Here is a 20,077-nt window from a genome sequence, read left to right as displayed (position 1 = left end):
GTGACATCACTCACTCTAAGCTGCGCAATACACACCCATTATAAAGTCAGAAAAGGACTGGAAAAAATCATAAAAGTTAAATTGCTGCAGTTCAAAAGGTTTAAAATATATCAGAAAGCTGCATTATGTGGCAATAGTTCAGGGTTTTTTCAACATTTGAAAGTTAAAATGGTGTCTGTAGCTGAAAGTATGAGGAAGTAGAAGGATTTGAAAGTTGAAAAAGTTTAAGAGGATTTGAAAATGTTCTCCATAGACATCCCATACAAAAAAAAGTTTCAAAAAGCTTAATAATTCAAAAAGTTTAAAGGTTAGAAATATTAAAAGTCATAGCACACGTGTCCTTAACAAGCTGAACATTTTGATAGCTGAACGGTTTCTGTAGCTTAAAAAAATGAAGAAGAAGAAGCATTTCAAAAAACAGGGGACGGAAGAAATAGTTGAAGAATAAAGAATAGGATAACAATAGTTGGAATGCTTAACAGCATTCCAACAATGAAGAAGAAGACTGTTGGCTTGTAAACATGCTAGATTGTGGACATGTTTGTGAAGCCTAAAGCAGAAACACAGCCCCGTTACACGGTGCATTAAAATGTTTTTTGGCTGATCGCATGGCACTCGACCACATGACCGTACAGGTGTAAATGCACCCAAACTGCTTTGAGAACGGATTGTGATCTGATTGGCCAAACCACCTTCAGAGATGCATTAATAGCAATTCAATTACACGGTCACACAGTGAGTTTGCTTCTCCACCGGGAAGCGCATGTTCATTTGAAAGCAAATATTAATTTGGTGCATGTGTGACTTTATAGTACAGGTTAGAGGAAAACACACTTTGAGCAGCTACTTTGTCAGAAATATGAGATTTAAACAGACTCGTCAATAAGTCTAATAATTCTAGTCCTGAGCAAGAAGTTTCCAGCAGCAGAACACAGTAAAGGTCTGTAGCCCTGCAGCTCTTCATCGAACACACAAAAACATCCACCGACACAAATGTCTGCTGTCATATGCTGTCACTCAAAAGTTACAATTGTCCATTCTGTGACTGCTTCACAATAAAAGCCACTCCATGTTTCCTCATGTGAAGCAGCAGGAAGCGCAGGGTTAACCCAGCTGTGATCAGTCACATCACATTAACCCTGCTGCATGGTTTCCTGTCAGTGAGTTGAAACCTGATATGAGGAGTAAAGAATCAATCCACACAGGAGTTTTATTTTGTTAATGAAACAGCTTTATTTCCTTAGTATGGACTCCATGGAACAAGGCCTAGACTACAGTACAGGGTATACTGAAGACCAGAGGAGAGGGTTCAGAGAGGCTGCACCACTGATGGAACATCTGGGACATTATCAACCCCACCATGAGTAGAGTCAGAGGGCTCAACAACAATGAGCAGGATAAAGACTTTTCTTTGTTAGGCTCAGAACAATGATACTAATGACAGTGTAAGAAGGATCAACAGGGGAGAGTGAAGGGAGGAGGACACATCTGTCCATCCCAGAGCTTTCAGGGTGGGGGGGCTGAGGCTGGTCAACCCCCACCACTTGGCCTCTAGGAGGACGCAGCGGAGTTGGGCTTGTCGTCACGGACGACGGGGACGCTGCGCTCGCTGCGGCCAGATTCGCTCCCTTCGGTGACCTTTGGTCCGGTCAGAGTCAGCAGACCGTCGGTTGACAGGGTGCAGCTGATTGCTGATTGGTCAACACTGGAGGTGAGGCGGTAGCGGCGGTGAAACTCACGAGCGATGTAACCGTGGTCGTCCTGAAAGACAGCAAGGTGAACGCCACAGTGGCAGGTCAGTCCAAGCAAAGACATTGTGTTCAGGGTGCAGTCCACTAGTTATTTTGGTTACACTCCTCTGTTAGAATGTATTCTGTCTGCCTCCCATCATTACCTGAAGCCCTGCTATGTCACTGAGTGGTGTTCAAACTGTCTCATGTCTATGGTAATCTGTGCACAGCTGTGTACCAGTGATGAGGCGCTACCTGTCTCTCTCCATGCTTGCCCTGGATCTCCACGGCGGGTACATCCCAAGTCTCTTAATTCTCATTTCCTCGCTCCTCGATTGAACCGGAAGTTGTTCTGCGCCGCCATATTGACGGCCGTCCCAAAGCTCTTATTTAGCTCTGAGGATGGAGGAGGGATGTCTGAGGAGCCATGAGCGAGGACCCACGAGAACAGACTTACAGGAAGTCTTTTAACGGCCGACACGCCCCCTCATTGTTCATCTGTCATGTGATCGGACTGATGAGATTTTTTTCAACATGTAAACAGTGAAGACAGATCACAGATTAAACTGAAGCTTTATATTTGATTCGTTTTCTGATTCAACATCTGGTTTCAATAAATGTTCATTGTAGTCTGTAACAACAAAAGGACCACAAACAACTTTCTGCATTTATTAGAAAGATTTGTGTTTTCATGATCTGAACTTTTATTATGGAAACAATTAAAGTCAGAGGGAACTGGAGAGACGAAACACTTATATATATATAACACTTATATATATATATAACACTTATATATATATATATGAGAGAGAGAGAGAGAGAGAGAGCTGGAGAGACGAAACACTTTTTACATCATTTATCATCATTTCATTCAGTCACGTGAGGCTGTTCATTCCTGATTGTCGGGTTTGATGAGTTTTATCATTTAAGAGAAACAATAATCATATTCTGGGTTATTTAATATCGACGTCACAATCTGAATTTCAAAACGTACAGACGCAAATAATTCAGAAATAAGACGAATGCATTCCGCCGGTAGAAATGGATCCTGCGCTTATAAACACAGAACACAGTTTGATAACAGACTACAGAGAGAAACACCTCTACAGTGGTGATTACTGTGTGTCTATTAGTTATTAGTATTATTAGTTACTATTATTAAGTACAGTGATCATGTGAACAGACACAAACTTATCAAAAGTCTCTCCAGCTGTTAAAGCTGACTGACAGCTGATCCAGCTGTGATCAGCTGATCCTCTGTCATCAGAAACAGACGTCGCTTCACGTGACGCAACTGAGGAAAGGACGTCTCATGTCTCTTAAAACATATTTCCTCGTTCCTCTCTCCTCGCATGGTTTCCTCCATGCATCCCTGGTGGGAGGGACTAAGACGCAAGGAAAGGACGCAAGTGAGGGAAACGGGGATGCAGTTAAGAGACTTGGGATGTACCCACACTGAGCTCATCAGGAGAGAATTGCTTGACGTCCAGGTAGACTGTGTACTTGTCTCTGTCAGACCTCACCTGTGGGACAGAAGCACAGAGAGGCTCCATCGTATCAGAACATTGTCCACATGTACTTCTTCTCTGTTACCTCAGAGGTGCCGGAGTTAGAAGAATCCAGAAAGCGGAGGAACAGCGACTGTCTGTAATAGGGGCTGATGGTGGAGGTGGTGTATAAAGTGTTTCTATCAGTACCAGGCATGACCCAGGTGGGCGTGGTCGTAGGCGGTGGGTCCACAGCTGTACCTGTGACACAACACACGTGACATACAGTGTGAGGTTACCATGCACGCTGTGTACAATCATCATACAACCAGATTCTGTCATTTTACCAGGTAGCTACTCCTTCTCTTGCCAGAATGAGAGGCTCTTTCTGTTTGGTCAGGCTGTTGAAAGTCTTTAAACCCGTATCGAACCCGCTGGGTCTAACCCAGGTCTTCCCTGGACCACTACCAACGCTACAGGATCCTGGTCTGTGTTTCACAGCGTGGACTGACTGAGCTTGCACAGAAAGCACCGCGGAGTACTTTTGCTTTCGTCCACATGTGTATGAAGCAACATACTAACTGCTAGCTTAGCATAACAGTTTGTAATGTTAGCTAACGTGCTAGCTACTGTTAGCAGCAGACCATCTCCACACACACCGAGCGAGCTGCTTCACCGCAGTACTGGCACACAGTCAGCACATAGACACGCTGGGAGCAGAGGGACAGTCAACGGCAGACGCCCCCCCCACCACCACCACTACTAGTGTATGTGCAGCGTGTACGTGAATGATTCCCACGCGCCATACGCACGGGGACGCGGTCGACCTCGACGCAGTTCAGCCCCGCGTGTGCTCGGGAAGTTACCGGATACTTTGAAACAATCCCGGAGACCAGAGGAGCACAGTCGGGCGGTCGCGTGGGTCTGACCTGAGAGGTGGTGTCGGACGATGTCGGGACACCGGGTGCAGTTTGCGGACCTTCCTCCGAGTGAGCACAAAGGAAGTCCCAAATTTCACAGTAAGGAAAACTATTGATCACTGCTGACCTTGATTTCACCTATACGACTAATGTATCTGGGAAACTTTTTGGTTTATTTTAGGGGTTACCTCTTTACTAATTTCATAGTAACTTAATATTTAGGCCTAGTAGTTTTTTTTAGTAATACAGGATATGAGTTGTGAATATGTGCTTTTCTCCCTTTTTCTTTCCTATATTGCTCATTGTAGTCATACTGTATCCTAATTATATACCACATGTCAGCTGGCTTTAGGGAAACAGATGTGTTCAATAAACCTTTGACTATTATTATTGTTCTGTAAATGCCAAAATAATTTGTCATTAAAATACATCCACGGGAAATAATAGCTTTCAAATAATATTTCTTCTAATTTCCAAGCAAAACTTGGGTTATTTGCTCTCATGTCTTTGAGGAAATGTAATCACTTTTTGAGGTATACAAGTGTATGTGGCTGGTAATATTGCACATGTTCTGTTCCTTATGCGTGACTGGTTTGTGGGGGTTGTGTGATGACCCCCCTCACCTGCATCAGTGGTGTGATCCCATTCAGTCACCACTTGCTACACTTATCTGAAGTGGCAGTTGCCCTTTTACGTGCTGCTGCTAACTTTTAATCCTCGGCGAGTGTAACACTCCTCGTGCTCTGTCTCAGTAAGGTGACGCTCACCTTGAGATGCGTTGAGTGACCACTTCACTGCATCCCACAGTCTGTAGAGTATAACAAATTAGCGGGCTGTTGTAACACATTGGGGGCTTTTGTGCTTTTATTGCACAAGTGAGTGTTTTTGAAGATGTGATTGCGTGTGAGGCGCGACAGAGTCAGCTGTGCCCGCCTCTGCTGCTGTGTGCTGCAGTGTAAAGCACTACAGCACGGGACACTGAGAAGCTGAGCTCATCTCCATGGTGACAGGTTGAGTGACAGGACACGTGAGCAAGGACGCAATGTAAAATTGCTAGTTTGCAAAGCCCTCCAGAGGTGCATCCACAGAGCACACTGGTTCCATGACAGCGCACATGCAAGTTTTTGATTTATTCGTGCTTGATGGAAGCTGTTATGTCAGTCTGATGGGGGTTGTTTTTGTGTGTATGTGTGTGTGTGTGTGTGTTTTTGTCACTGTCAGCCACTGACATGCATGTGAGCAGCAGGGTGAAAAGTGCTGATGTTGTGTGCAGGTCAGGCCTGGGTATACAGCACGGCAGCTTCAGCAGCAAACCACACATTCTCACTCAGCCCTGATGTCCAGATGCAAGTGACAGTTGGGTCAAGTTTCAGTCTTCTCTCTCTCTCTCTCTCTCTCTCTCTCTCTAGCTAATCATGTTGGCGTCACCTTGAATATACGGCAGATGTGAGTCATTTGTTGGTCAAAGCAGCTCTGATGGAGTTCAAGCAGTATGCCGCAACATCTGTGTTTTGACATTTTCGCACAGACATGGCCATTGTTGTGTCTCCCGTCTCGCACAAATGAAAGTACTGTGCCATCCTTTTCTCAGGGTTATTGATAACGTTAGCATCTGACACTGTGGTAGGCTGCTCTTTTTGGTAGATTTAGCCATGGTGGCTGTTTCTGCTCATGCTAACTGCTACCTTTTTCTTGCTGTTGCTGCACATTAATTGCTGTGTGCCAAAGGTTGTTTCCCAGGGAAGCCCTAAAGGCTTTCATGAACAGTTGAATATGTCTAATCTGTTGTGCCAGTTGCATAACAGCAAAAGGAGGAGAACTAGATATAAGTGTGACATTATTACTTAATAAGCAATAAAAGCTGTTTATGTAGAATTACAGAGCGAGAGGAGGTGTGAGTAATTTTGTCCGTTTTCTGAGTTGATGCTATGGAAGTTCTAACATGTCTATGAAAGGATGATCCTTCTTATGGTGAGGTGAATGTAGGCTTCATTGTAGAATGTCTGTCTGTAGAGCTGCACACTTAATGAGTCACAATGATATGTCTTTCAGTGAGCTGCTTTATGTCCCAGACAGCTGCACTCTGATGTTTATCATCTCAGGTTCCCAGTGATATATGAAGATGATGTCAACAGTCTCCGGCTTGGAGAAGGATATGCAACCTCGATTGGATAGCATGAATGCGGAGATCGACTTTATTTTCCCATCCGTCTGGTAACAATTCTCATGAAGAAAGGGTGGAGCACTTCAACATCAGAATAAATGGTTTAAAGCTCTCCTTAGTTTGCTCTCTGCCAAGAAGTTCTGTTAGCTGACGTTGTTGTTGTTGCTGGAGTTCATTCCATCGTTAACTCAAGTCTGTCTTGTCTCTTTGTCCACAAGCCAATTTAATCAGACTTGTTGTGAGTCCAAGTTTTCTGTCATTCTACGACTCCCTTTCAAAAGCCATCTGCTTCCAAACTGTCATATCACTGTGGGAACATCACTTTGCCTATAATACACATGCATCTTCTTTGCATGAGATTACTACCCAAGAGCCCCGAGTGTGGGAATAATTGCAAACTAGAATAAAAGGACACCTCACTTAGAAGTGTGACCACATATCATATTTATATACGTATATAGCTAACACTAAAACCCACACATTTACTGTGGTATGTATAAAATTCCAAGCATACTGTGTGTGGTATTGAGAAGTGTTGTGGACAGGGCGTGTCGGGCCACACCTGTCCAGTAAACAACTCTTATGCCCTCTTACTTCATCTCCGGCAGTGAATTGGATATTTGCACGCATGTTATGGTGATAACAACATTTTCAGTGCACACCAATAACAAGCGGATCAAACAAGTTGTGCGTGCAACACTTATAAATGCTTTAACTTGAACATGTTAAAAGTTACAGATTGCAGCTTTCAATGAATACAGCCCGGTGATATTTTGGGTGTGTTTAAAAATGAAAGTTGCTTGCATATTCAAATGCAAATCCATGCCTCTCCTTATTTTAATGAGCAGCTCTGAAATAACTTCTTCACACCTTATAATTCTCTCTGAAAAACACATCAAAATCGTTGTGAAGGTGAGGATAATGCATGGCCTTAATTATTAAAAGACGTATTTTCTATACATAGCTCACTCACTACTATTAATGTGATCATTTTAGTGAGCTGCTGTCACCTCGGGTAAGGTGTGAAATGTGGCGTTTGGTCGGCTGTCTGTCCCATTGAAGATGCTGATCTCATTGGATAGGCACTTGAGATGATCCTTCTGCAGATAGTCAGGCCCCTGAGACACTAAACAGCTGTTTTCACAGCGGATTAAAAGGCTGTCCCTTAAGGGCTCTTTAGTTCCCTCAGAGTGTAAAACGCATGGATTTAAGGGTACGCTGTGGCCTTCTGTGCCCAACAGTAATATACTGTTGTTTTTCTAGCTTTATCTCGGGATGTCGCTCTCTGATAGAAAGGCACAACCTTGAGTTGTTATCCACTTTGTTTTTTTGTTGCTAAAATACTGAACATACTTTCAGACGGGAGACTCTTTGAATCACAGAGCCTGTCTTCACGAGGTTTGGTTGGTATTTTGCTATTTTTTTTGCTATTTTAATTGTAATGAGAATACCAATATTTCTCTGAGCTTTCATATATCTTGCAGCTAGTGTTGATTTATTACTATACTGTAATTTCTTTGAGTTCATAAAGACTATTATGCTGAAAAGGTCATTTGTGATAGTGAAAATAGGAATCAAAAGGCTTGCAGACATTTCAGATGAGCCTATTGTACTTCAGGACCGTCTTCTAAAATATATTAGTGTGTATTTAATCTCCAGCACTCTCACATTCCATCCATTTTCTGCTGACCTTTTCATATCTTTACAGGCACTTTATTCACTATACCCGGCTCTAATGTTAGTCAGTGTTCTGCTTCTCTTTGGCCTATTCCTGAAAAGAATGGATACTATTTTCTGACTCCTGACATTTTGTTCCATCATCAAGCATTTGTGAGGAAGCAGAGTTTAACATAAAGGTTGTGTCAAAAGGAGATTTGAAAAGACCAAAAAGGGGAAAAAAAAAAGATGGAACATCAGAGATTTACAATAAGAGCGTAACATACTGCAGAGTGGATGGTATCTTGTGGCTAGAATTACTGCTGGTTGAGTCATCACCTCTGTCTCACTGAATGGCTATGCATCATGAAACTTTGCGTGCCCAATGAATTATCCACCCTCTCCTGACTTCTCATGTCTCTTCAGCAGCGGGATGCCCATGCTATATGGAGAGGAACCAGATGTTTTCATCTTCATTTGTTTTTTTTTATTCATTTTTTTTCTAATTGATTCCCTCTCCATGAGTTCCTTCCTGAAGAAGATGTGATGAAGTATCTATAGTTTTCTCAAAACTGCAGTAGAACTAAAGTAGCGCAAAAATTCCCCACCTTTTTATGTGAAGAATGGGAGATAGTGAAGCTGTCCTGCGCGGCGGCAACAAGTGACACACAGACTTCTCAGCACCAGGCACTTGAAGCTTCTTATTGGCTGCTGCAGCAGAGCTATAGAACTCACTCACAGCGCCCGTAGACACCACGGCATTGTCATCCCCCTCCGCTGCTCTTTTCTCGCCTGTGGAATCAGCTGAGGAGTGAACAACGCTCCATCTTGTTTATAGTCCTCTTACATCTGGAAGGATCTAAGCCTTGATAATACACAGATGGGAATCACTGTTAAAAATGATGACTCCTAAAGGGTGCTGCAGCTCTCCGCACAGTTGTCATCCATCCGCCCCGAGCAGTGGTCTTGAAATATCCGCGCTTCTTTATTGGTGATTAGAGACAATCTGGCTGTGTTTCTGTGCTGTTGGGGTACAGGGTGTAATAACACTCTCTGCATGCTCTCCTTGAGCACTAATGATGCGTGATGCCGGCCCCGATGACATTGTTTTTATAAAGCAGCGACGGGAACAAAGAATTGACTTGGACACAGATGGGTGAGAAGTTCAAATAGCCTCTCCTTTGATGCTGCAGCGAGGTCATGTTCAAAGGAAAATAGATGTATAGGGGAGAAAATGAGGCAGTGTTTATGTGAGTAAGGTTGTGCGCTGAAGCTTGATATAAAGTGTGTGTCTGTGTGTGTGTGTGTGTGTGGGCACCTGATAATTAGGCTTATTTTAGGCTTATCTTCAAACTCCATGCTGACGACATCGAGTCTTTTATTCTCCAGCTGAGATTTTAATGACTTTGCAATTCAATCAAAACATCTGGGTCACTGCCACAGAAGTCGGCCTAGACACACACACACACACACACGCACGCACGCACGCACGCACGCACGCACGCACGCACACACACTTAAACAAAATAATTTCTGCCTTCAGTCCTCATTGTCATCATTGTGAAAGACCGAGCATTTTGAACCTCATTTGATGAGATGAGAAGATTGATCGGTTTACTTCACTTAGCATAAAGAAAACTCAAAAACACCGAGCCTGGCATGGTCCAAAGTTAAAAAAATCTACCCAGCAGCACGTCTAAAGCTCACTAATTGACATGTTCAATCGGTATAAAAAGAAACATAAAAACAACGACTTGTGGTCTCACGCAGAGATATATTTGAGTCTCTGACCAAGAAAGCGTATAACACAAGCAGATGCGTGCAACATCTGCTTGTGTGTGTGTGTGTGTGTGTGTGTGTGTGTGTGTGTGTGTGTGTGTCATTTTGTGGGAAGTATGTGTTGCTTAGACACATGATCTGTACAAACGAACACACCTAAGACAACTATTTCAACATGACTGATAGAGGTATAGGAGAAACCAAAAACACACATACCTACACATTTTCTGTTTGATAAGCACCTCCTGATTTCAAGTAATTCATGCTCACTCAACAAGCCATCTGACACCACTCATTTACTTGCTTCAGTATCTACTTTGATAAATAAGCTTGTGGATGGTAAAAGAATCCACTCCCAGTCAATAACCGCAAGCCGCTCCTGTCAATGTGATAGATGGGAGGTTTAGTGCGAGGATACAAGTGGGTGTTTCTAAAGTGGATGGGGTCGCCACTGATTGGGTGCGGTCACAGCAAGGGGGCTGTGGGAGGAAAGCACACATCTAGAAAATGCTGAGGCGTTCAGTGATTGCCCCACAGCACATTCTAGCAGCTATACGTTTTCATCGAGGACACCTTCAGCTGCAGTCGCACGGCAATTATCCGTTTCAAAACGGTCGCAGCTTCTATTTTTGATGATAAGAGAGAAAATTGAGTGGCAGAACAAGCTCCGACCTATTGCTTTATCAGCAAAACTTCTTTAAAAAAAAAAAACTTTATCGGCAACATTCTTTATGTGAAAATGAGAAAATGAATATAAGCATTGCTGTGTGCAGTAAATTCTTTGTCCCTTCCTGTGAATTTGCAGGTTAAGCTGTGCTAATCCACGCTACTCCCTGGAAAGTCTCTGAAATAACAGCGTGACAATAAAAGAGTGGTGCTGGCATCAGCAAATGGCGGTCGCTCCTTTTGATCCAAATGGTAATCTGAAGACAAAGGAGTTTTTAATTAGGAGCCCTTTCTATTGTGTTCAGCCACCTACGACATTTAAATCCAGTCATTCTCTGTGGGTCAATCTTATTGATTTGAAGAGTGAATAGGGCTCTTACAAAAACCTGGCTTCTTCAAATCTTTTTTTGCAGAAATATTACCTATTAGTACTGAAAATAATATATTTAAATCACTTTAGAGTCCATTCCTTATTTTGAGTCGATACTGTGCTGATTTTGTCACATTACCTAGTCCTTTGCAGCTCAGCGCGCCTTTCACTTCAGCTTATCAGAGCTCTCACAGCTGCTGTGGTCGAGGAGGTGAGACTCTGTGATATTTAACAATCAGCTGTGATGTGCCGCCTCTCTGTTATGTATGTGGAGCTGAACGCCGAGATGATGAAGACTTGGCTGTCAGCGGCCACTGCAAAGGCCAGCAGTTGTGTAAGGGGTTTAATGGCCGCGCCTGGCAGTCTAAAGAGGTGGCAGCAATCATCGGACCTTTTTGGCAAGGTCAGCGAGGTCCTTTACTCTCTGCTTCTCTCGTTCGGTCGCTCTGTTAGTCAGCCGGAGAAAAAAAACAAGTTCCTGCTCCCGACCCCCAGTGTGGTTTTGTCTGCTTTTTTTAACATTTCAGTTTAAGTCGAATGAATTAAAGCGTGGGTTTTTTGTCTGCTGCCCTCTGTTAGAACCGTAACTTCTAATCATGCATGGATCTAAAGTTTATTAAATGTTTTTGCACTTCGCTAACTCTCTTTGGGTTCATGTCCCAGCGCAGCCAGAGGAAAGAGGAGCTGTCAGTGTGTGTTTGATGTCTACTGTGTGTGTTTGATGTCTACTGCGTCTATGATAGGAACAGCGCCTTCAGGCATCTTCTTGTGCTGTTGTGACCTGTCACAACAGCTGTACAATTTGGACCACCAGGGTGGAATGTACACTCAGCATTTATAGTCTCTTTAAGAGGCTGCCGAGCGGTGTGCACGTCTCATGGTTTGCCCCAAAGACCTCATAATGTCATATTATGTCAGTGTTGTGTTTACAGCTTGTTACGCTGCCCCCAAGTGACTAAACCAATCAGTTAATGCTGCTTTAACTTAATATAGGCTATCAATATTTAGTTAAGTCAACTGACATTTTCAGGCTTTTTTCAAGAACGTGCAACCATTGGTTGGTTCACCATATTTCCCAGCATGCATTATTTTAGAGTTAACTGTCTGAGGGCCTCCTTTGATAACTATGATAAAGATTATTATGCACTTCAGCCCCTATGCACACGCTGCTTATTTTAAAAGTCCCTGAGAGTACCCTTAGATGTTCTACCTTTTATATTAGCACTGTTTGAAGTGACTCATGACTTAACTGGAAGAGCTGTGAGGATTATGTGGCATTTGAAGAACTGACCTTGGTACAACTTCAAAGTGAGAGAATAAATGTGACAGGAAGGCAAAGCTGACCAGTGGACCCTCGCAAGTACGACTAAACACTTGTTGATTAAACTTATTGTCTTAAGTTTCTGAAACTGACTTTTACTATTTCAGTGAAGTGAAGTAATTTTACATTGCAACAAAGAATGTGTAAACTCAGAAAGTTCAGTTGGCTCCTAATTTTAGGACTTGCATTTTGCCTCACAGCTGTTAGTTACCATTATCTATCCGCAGCTGCTAGTTATCGTCTTCTCCTTCCAGCAGAAAGCTTATTCAGCAGCAGCCAATCACTGAGGTGAGAAGAAGTTAGCTCAAACTTTCCACTGACCTTCGGGACCTTAATGCTCCCCAAATTCCGAGTCACCCGAGCCCCTGCGCCTATACCTCAGAACTTGACACTGAATGGCGCCCAGGAATTTTAATATCATGGGGATTGTGGGTGCTCAAGACTGATAGAGGTTTGGGGTTGGTCTTTGATGTTCTTCGTGCTTCTTAATGAGGATCAGACTCCAGGGTTTTTGGCCAAAGCCCTCCCCCCCTCCCTCTTCCACTCAGAGCAGAAGGCCAGCAGTATTGAAGGACCAGTTGTACCTCAAGAGAGGATTTTTTTCCCACTCTTTTTCTCTTCCCATTTATACACGTCTCCTTCCCCCTACTCTCCATCCTCTCCCTCCCCTTCTTTCTTTAATCAGCCTCTTCGGCACCCAGAGCATCTCTGCGTCTCAGAGAGAGTTCCTCAGTTCATTAATAAGGAGGCCTCAGGCCACATGAATCAGGCCTCTCAAGTCTTTTCATCAGCACGTTGGGGAAGCGGTAGGTGCACAGGAAACACCAAAGGGGTCCAGCTCAGTCTCGACTGGACACAAACACTGAAACGTGTGTACACAAACCTGCGACCTGGCAGAGGGTCGGGGCTGATGTCAGACAAGGGGCGGGGCAGACAAACCCCTGACTCAAGTTCTGAAATTGAAGGCCAATCAAAAACACGTGTGGCAGAGCTCTAGTTAAGTTGCCTTTCCTGTTGAAAAGACATATTTGACGAATTAACTCTGGAAGACAAAGAACCGCTGTTGGGTCACTTTCTTGGTAGCCAGGCACAAAAGAGTTGGATGTGATTGACTTTTGTCAAGCAAGACGTTGTACTCCTGTCAGTCAGTAGTTGTGGAAAGTTTGACTACTCAATGACACTTACAGAAACCCTATCTGTTTCCCAAACGGGGCCTGAGATTGAGGAAACAAACTGCAGATGTTACGACATGGGAATACACTCATCTTACAGTAAAATGAGACGTAGCACTCTGTTTAGCATCAAGTCGATGGTATTTCTAGCTGAGGAACTGTTAATAATTGCCATAGAGGAAAGCCATAAATATTGGAGCTCATTACTCTTGTAGGAGCATATGAGCCATAGTATAATGAAGAGAAGTGGAGCTAAAGAATCTGTATCTTTTGTCGTTGAGACCAGATTTTAAAGCACGGCATTATATCTTTCAGAGTAGTTCCTCCACCCTTGTCCTTCATCCATTCCTTGCATCTTTCCCTTCGTCATTAACAGCCTTTTAGCCCTGATTTATTTTAACTTTAAGCGTCATATTTAGTGCCCTGATGTGCCCCCCTTTGTGTCTTCATCCCTTGTGTCTCTTTTTGTCAGATTGCTTATCTCTGTCCTGTTTGTCCAGCCCCCCCGGCCCCGAGCTGTTGGTTCAGCAGATCCCTGTTGCTGACTGAAGCCTTGTGTGTATGTGTGCCTGCCTGCTTGCATTCATGTGTTGAATTGGAGGACTTCCTGTTGTGTTGTGACATGGATGCTGATGTGTGCTGTCACTGCAGTTCACTTGTAGCTGTTGCTCATTCGCTACTGAGGCTTTTGGAATTGCACACACAGAATTTGAGTATTTTACTTGAGAGATTTCCTTTTATTTTTGGTTTTGTCTGCATTGTCCTGAGCATCAGACAGGATGTAGCGATATTTGAATCAAAGTTTGATGACAGTTGTGTTATTTCTTTAGCTACTGTCAACTCTCGATGAATATTACTTCGTTTTTTTCCCACCAAAGTTTATCTTGTTGCATTAGGTCCTGAGTATTTTTAATGATTAGTATATATTATATATATATGTAGAGAAATACTTAATGATACTGTTAGGAATCCTTTCAAAAATGTTAGTCCTTTTTAAACATATGACAATCTGCAGATATGTCCTTATTGTACTTTCTAATCACACATATCAGCATTGGTACCTGAGAGTCTGACTTACTCTCTGGTGATCTTTTTATCTTTTCAAACAGTTTCTAACCCCCCACTCTAAGCCATTTTCCTCCTACTAGAGCACATGGCACTGTCACTTGTTATAAACTCAACCCTACCACGTTCTCATGACTTGGAGTTTGGAAAAGCATTCATATTCATATGTCATCTTGCTTCCAAGCACTTGGCCTTCTGCCTCGCAGTGGAGAAACGCAAGCGATGCTCAACGAGGAATGAAAGAAATTCCGCATTAATGAAGATCTGTAGAGCGTTGCATGGCTGGCTGGCCTCATCTATCTCTTCTGTGCAGACATAGGTTATAAAGATATACAGATTAAAGTGGCTTTTTAAATTAATTGCCGGTTCTAAAGCACAGAACACATTGGGGATGAGGTCATGGAATAAACCTATGTATGGTTTTGTACAGGCTTCTATCCTGTGAGTTATGAGCAACATATTTTTGCCTCTGTGAAATGGCTCAACTTTGATCGACAACATGTGATATTATTGTAACGATTAGTGCATTTGTGCTGTTGAGTGGAATGATATTCACAGGTGAAAGTATGCAAATTAATGGGGACGATAATCATTTGAAAGCTGTCAGCTTGATTTAGAGACTCAAGCCATGAAAACCTCCCGACGAAAATCTACTTTCTTGGCAAGCATGCGAACACACAGACATGCACGCGCGCAGATATAGACACAGACACGCAGATTATTCACAATCCCCCCTGAGAGCGCTTAGACAAATGGCATTTTCACATGTTAAAGGTCAAAAATGAAATAGTGGTTGTGAGCACACATTTGGGCACTCGGCTTCTATGGTGGAAAGAGAGCCATCAGTATAACACATTACTTACTTCAGGGTTGAAAAACCACTAGATTAACTGCTGAGAAATTCACGCTTGAACACATTAAGGTTCATATCAGAATGTCATGTAGCCTACTTCATATTTTGTCATTCATGTCTTATAGGGCTGCCTCCTTCTGGCTCAAAACACAGTCCAGTTTTTCTCATTTTTTAAACATGACTCGTATCACTTACTGTCAGATTAACAAGCGTTTGGACTTGAATTCGGCACAGCGATATTGGCTCTTTTATTAGGACCTCATGATGTATATTTTAAACATTTAATTTTAGCCTTTTTTTTTTGAAAGAGCCAAGAGCAGGAGGCAACCAAGGTTGCAGCTGTTCCAGCACAGAACACATGCTCGTTCCTCGTCCATAATATATGAGTCGCTAAAAAGCTCCTTTAGCTCCTCAAGCTGTTAACACGACGCTAACAGCAACATCAAACAGGTGCTTACGGTGCCTGAATGCATGCTCGCATTTTTGTTTTTAAAATTACGTCAAATTGAGCTCTCCTGAAGATGAACAGGTGGGAGATAAAACAAAGAAGAAGAGATATTTCCTTTCATTCCCATGCATGGAAAGACTTCAGCATTTATTTTAATATATTAACCTTTTTCTGTTTCTCGAGCTGATGCTAATATTTTGGTCCTGAATGTTGCGGCTATATACTGTATACAAGCAGCCATTTGAGCTCAGACTTGACTCTGGAAACATCATCTCCTTAATTCCGTCTCTGTAATACGAGAATGTTTTCCACCCAGCATGTGAATAAGTTCATTGTGTTTTCCCACCATATCTGACAGGAAGGTTTCAGCCTCTTTTCTTCAGACTTTTGCCGTTATGGTTACTTAACTTTGGGGGAAATCAGAGTACACAATGTCACAACAAGAATCTTTTCATTACCACAAAAATCCTGACAATATAATTATCTCACAGTATGAGACTTAGCTGTGTTTGTATAGGGGATCTGATTTCACTCCGACACACTGCAGCTTGTGTTTGTGTGTTAAGTGCCATTAACTGATTTTGTTCCCAGAAACATGCTGCTGTCTCAGAAGCCGGTAACCACTTCTCTCCGTCTTTCTTTCTATCTCTCCCTCCCTCTTTTCTCGTTTGCTGTCTGCAGCCAGACATCGAACTAAAAATCAATAAGCCATAAAGAGAATGGAGAAGCCTCTTATTTACATCAGTGTGAATGGAGCGGTGGTTTGTCTCTCCTCTTATCCTCTTTATACGCTTCAGGCAGAAGCATTGGGTTTGCCTCCAATAACACACTTGACAGAAGGTCCAGTAAAAGATGCTAAACTCTCCTAAAATGCTGAATCATGAAGGATAGGGGCGAGCGCTGTGAGCCTAATGCGTATAGCCACTGCCTCAGGGATGAAAATATGAGTTTAGAGATAGACATTTCCAAACTGTTGGTGGGGTTCTGAGCATGTGAGTGCTCATACATCCCACTGAAGGTAGAGAGCAGGAGTGATTCATGAGGCCACAGGGGGGCCCCAGAGACGGGACGTTAGGAGGGAAAAATATTCATGACGACACAAACTGTGGGACTTCGTGCAGATCCCCTTCTCACTGACAGCTGTAAAACAACTCAATATCCACTCTTTGGTCATTATGGCTTTTTGCTGTTTGTGTTGCCCTGCGTCATGTGAATCGTCACAACATTTGGAGTCAACATTTTCTGTTCCAGCATCTGTTACAATAATCCTCTTATGGGTCCATGCTAAGAAGGGGTTCTACTTATTTCCAGGGACAGGAGCTCACCACAACGAAATTACATTGTTTCCCTAAACGGTAGAGACCTTTTCCTCTATTTCAACATATACACTTCAAGAGGGTAATGCGTGTATTAGCCTGTTAACTATACATTTTGGAAGAGAGAGGAGATGGAAAATGCAGCACTATTTTTTTTTTCATCTTATAGTGCTGCAGTTGCTTTAAAGCATTGTCTTGCAATCTCTCAGTATTGATGTGTAGGAAAATGCTCAAGATATCTAAGAGTCAATTGATGTGAGAACTGAAATTCATCTTTTCTTTTACATAAAACCCCCGTCTCGGCTTTTTGCCTTTGTTCATCTATTTGTTATTATAATATCTAAAAAAAAAAAAATGAACACGCGATCGGTTTTTGCTGTGGTCTAATTCTTCTAAAAGTATTTGTTAACATTGTGAGATGGTATTGTTTTGCTTTAATTCATGAGCAACAACACAGAATGCAGCCTGTTATTATCCATCACCAGATGCAGACTAAACATTTCTAAACATTATCTATTGTTAGAATAACAACTTCAGATGATCTTGCAGCCTCGGCGGAGACATGCACTTACACAATGCTTCTCAATTAGAATTTTTGATTTGACAAAACATAGTTTGTCAGTGTGATGCTTTTGGGCAGCAGATTATTAGTTCTTGGACTTAAAGTCTTTTAGAAGCTAATTTCCATAAATAAAATCGAATGAATAAATGTAGGAAATCAAGCGTGAACACTTTAAGTATGTTTTTGCACAATTTTTATTTAACAGACTTATTTTTTCCGTTCCCTTTCATCATTCCTTCCTACTGCAACATGAGGCACTTGTCTGTTGACGTGGACAGCACCGTGCACACGGGGAATGCTTGTGTCTTATTTCAAATAGTAGATTTTTCAAGAATTAAGAAGATGATTTATTTATTTTTAATTCAGTATAGTACTAAAGACTTGGAAATGGAATAGAGCCAACTAAAGGCAAGCCACGTTGTTAAGTTTGGTTACACTACTGGAGACTCACCTCGATCAGTCAGGTTTGTTTAAGCGATAGTTGATGATAACGGCAGAGACAGAACTCCTCCTGACTGGGCCGCCGTCTCCTCTGACTTGCTGACTGAGTGGCAGCTCCTCCGCCATGATCAGTGCCACATTTACTGTGACTTGATGCAGCAGATGATGTGGCATGTTGGGTGACGTTCCCCAGAGAGCTGCTGAGTGTTAAGACTAATTGGTCCCAACTGTCAGCAAGTCTCATCATCTTATAGACTCCTTTTTCTGCCTTTGAGTCACTTCACCCGGGAGCCGGGAGAAGTCAACGGCTAGAACTACAGAGGAGAGTAAAGAAAAAGCAGTTTGTCGTTTTTTGATGTTGTTTAAGATACAGAATGTTCCAGAAAAAATAATTAAGATTCAGATGTTCATTTCAACAGTCTGTGAACTACTAAAAAGTCTCAGATGAAATATTGATTGTTTGCTAGGGTGAGACATTCGAGTTTAGCTGTAGCCTTGGTGTAAGTATGACCACGTTTGCTGCAAGTGATACGCATTTCTAGACAAATAAACAAAATCTATTCTGGTGGACTATTTTATGGTATTGCTGTAGAGGATGAGAGCTGCAACCTGCTCTCAAACCTGTGTTTTTTCTCATGGTGGCCTCCCCATCCTACTGCAGTACTGGTCTCCACACACTCAATGATACTCTTCTGCATGTGTGCACTTCTGTAGAGCTTGTGTGCCTTCAGAAACTGATTCAGCGGCTGATATTGAGTAAATGTTACAGTCAGTAATGACTCATGATATGGGAGGGAGGGAGCTCTGAGATGGAATGTAGGAAAAGAAACAACCAACCCCCGAGGGCTTGGAAAACATACTCAACCTTAATCCTCAGCAGAGAGGTACACAGCTCACCCATCCCCCCCCCCCCACCACCACCACCACCAATTGCTTCCCAAATCCCCCTACCTTGTAATCCACCACCAACCCTATGTAAATGTGGCCTTTGTGTCTATCCTGCATCAACAGCCAATCAGTGTGTAGTTAAAACTGCTTTAGTCAATATTTCTATTTTAACAATTGATCAGATAATCATGTATCTTTGAAAGGGGGTCACTCATAGTGATGAATACACAGATAATTACCATCCGGGCTTAAGGTCGTTAAGAGTCGTTTCCAGCTGCAGCAGGCAGATATTTCCAGTGGAAAAGCTCTAATAAACACACTGTACGCCACCTGCTCATTACCATCGGCACACAAACACAGTATGCAATAAGCTGGTGAGCACAGTGGAGCATTTAGCTGCTAATGAGACAAATATTTTCTCAAAAAAATTGGTGGTCTAAAGATCTAAAATGGGACTGAATGTTGGACTAGGAATAGCGCTACTTCTTTTTGTGGATTAGTTGACTAATCTGTCGGTTTGTTCTCGGTTAACTTAGATTACAACTAAGACTTATTTCCAAGAAACTTTGAGATGAACACATCTCTGGTAAACACAAGACTGAAAGTGATACTTTTGTGTGATTCTTTGTGGATAAACTCAGTCTGTCGATTTAATCAACTCTTCGGTAGCCAAATAAATGCTATGAGTGTTAGTAGACTAAGCATTTCTTTGGTCAAGGACAGACCTAACTAGGACTTTTCGTGGCCATTAACACGAATCCAAATTCATGCTAATCATGCTCCAGATGATGACGAACAACCGATTGCTAACACTATATACAGGATATCAGTGTTATGTTTACAGCTAGTTCATGCTGCCTTTTAAGTTTACTTTGGGAACTTGCAAGTATCTACTCTTATTTTGAAGCTCTCTTTTTGGTTTCCACCATATCCTGTAGGGAAATATTCGGCTCTTTAGTGAATAAATGCTCCACTGTGTTCACTAGATAGTCGCAAACGTCTGCTGTTTGGTTCTAGGCAGCTAGGGTACAGTCTATTTGAGTTTATTCTGGACACCAGTGGGTAGTCCTTGGATGTCAAATAAGTTGGTTGGATAAGGGTTGAACTATAGCACATTTATTGAATGTATTTCGTTTCTCCAGACTTGAGTGACTTGTGTAATTCAAAATATGTTGGATGTAAATATGTTACAGTTGGAAAACTGTAGGCAGGTTTTGCATAAACAGCACATACAGCAAC

At 42.4% G+C, this 20,077-nt stretch overlaps 2 protein-coding genes across 2 annotated transcripts in view; one reads left to right on the top strand and one right to left on the bottom strand.

The window, feature by feature from the left end:
* Nucleotides 1-1,208: 1,208 nt before the first annotated feature.
* Nucleotides 1,209-3,752, bottom strand: LOC116385198 (alpha-crystallin A chain-like). The gene is made up of 5 exons (XM_031850443.1): nt 3,565-3,752; nt 3,324-3,478; nt 3,181-3,253; nt 1,986-2,038; nt 1,209-1,761 (listed from the first exon to the last, which is right to left on the bottom strand). Exons 2-5 carry the CDS (start codon nt 3,432-3,434, stop codon nt 1,552-1,554), a joined length of 447 nt encoding a protein of 148 aa, XP_031706303.1. The 5' UTR covers nt 3,435-3,478; nt 3,565-3,752; the 3' UTR covers nt 1,209-1,551.
* The window catches only part of kiaa1217 (KIAA1217 ortholog), a 95,801-nt gene continuing 79,301 nt past the window's right edge, over nt 3,578-20,077 (top strand). Inside the window, exon 1 of the mRNA XM_031850432.1 lies at nt 3,578-4,236. Coding sequence (XP_031706292.1) covers nt 4,167-4,236 — 70 coding nt within the window. The 5' untranslated portion in view covers nt 3,578-4,166. The remainder of the gene's footprint in view (nt 4,237-20,077) is intronic.

Source organism: Anarrhichthys ocellatus, unplaced genomic scaffold (assembly GCF_004355925.1).
Source record: "Anarrhichthys ocellatus isolate YVR2014 unplaced genomic scaffold, GSC_Weel_1.0 scaffold10, whole genome shotgun sequence".
Lineage (NCBI taxonomy): Eukaryota > Metazoa > Chordata > Actinopteri > Perciformes > Anarhichadidae > Anarrhichthys > Anarrhichthys ocellatus.
Note: the sequence above shows the minus strand (reverse complement) of the source record. Positions and strands in the feature narration are given on the sequence as shown.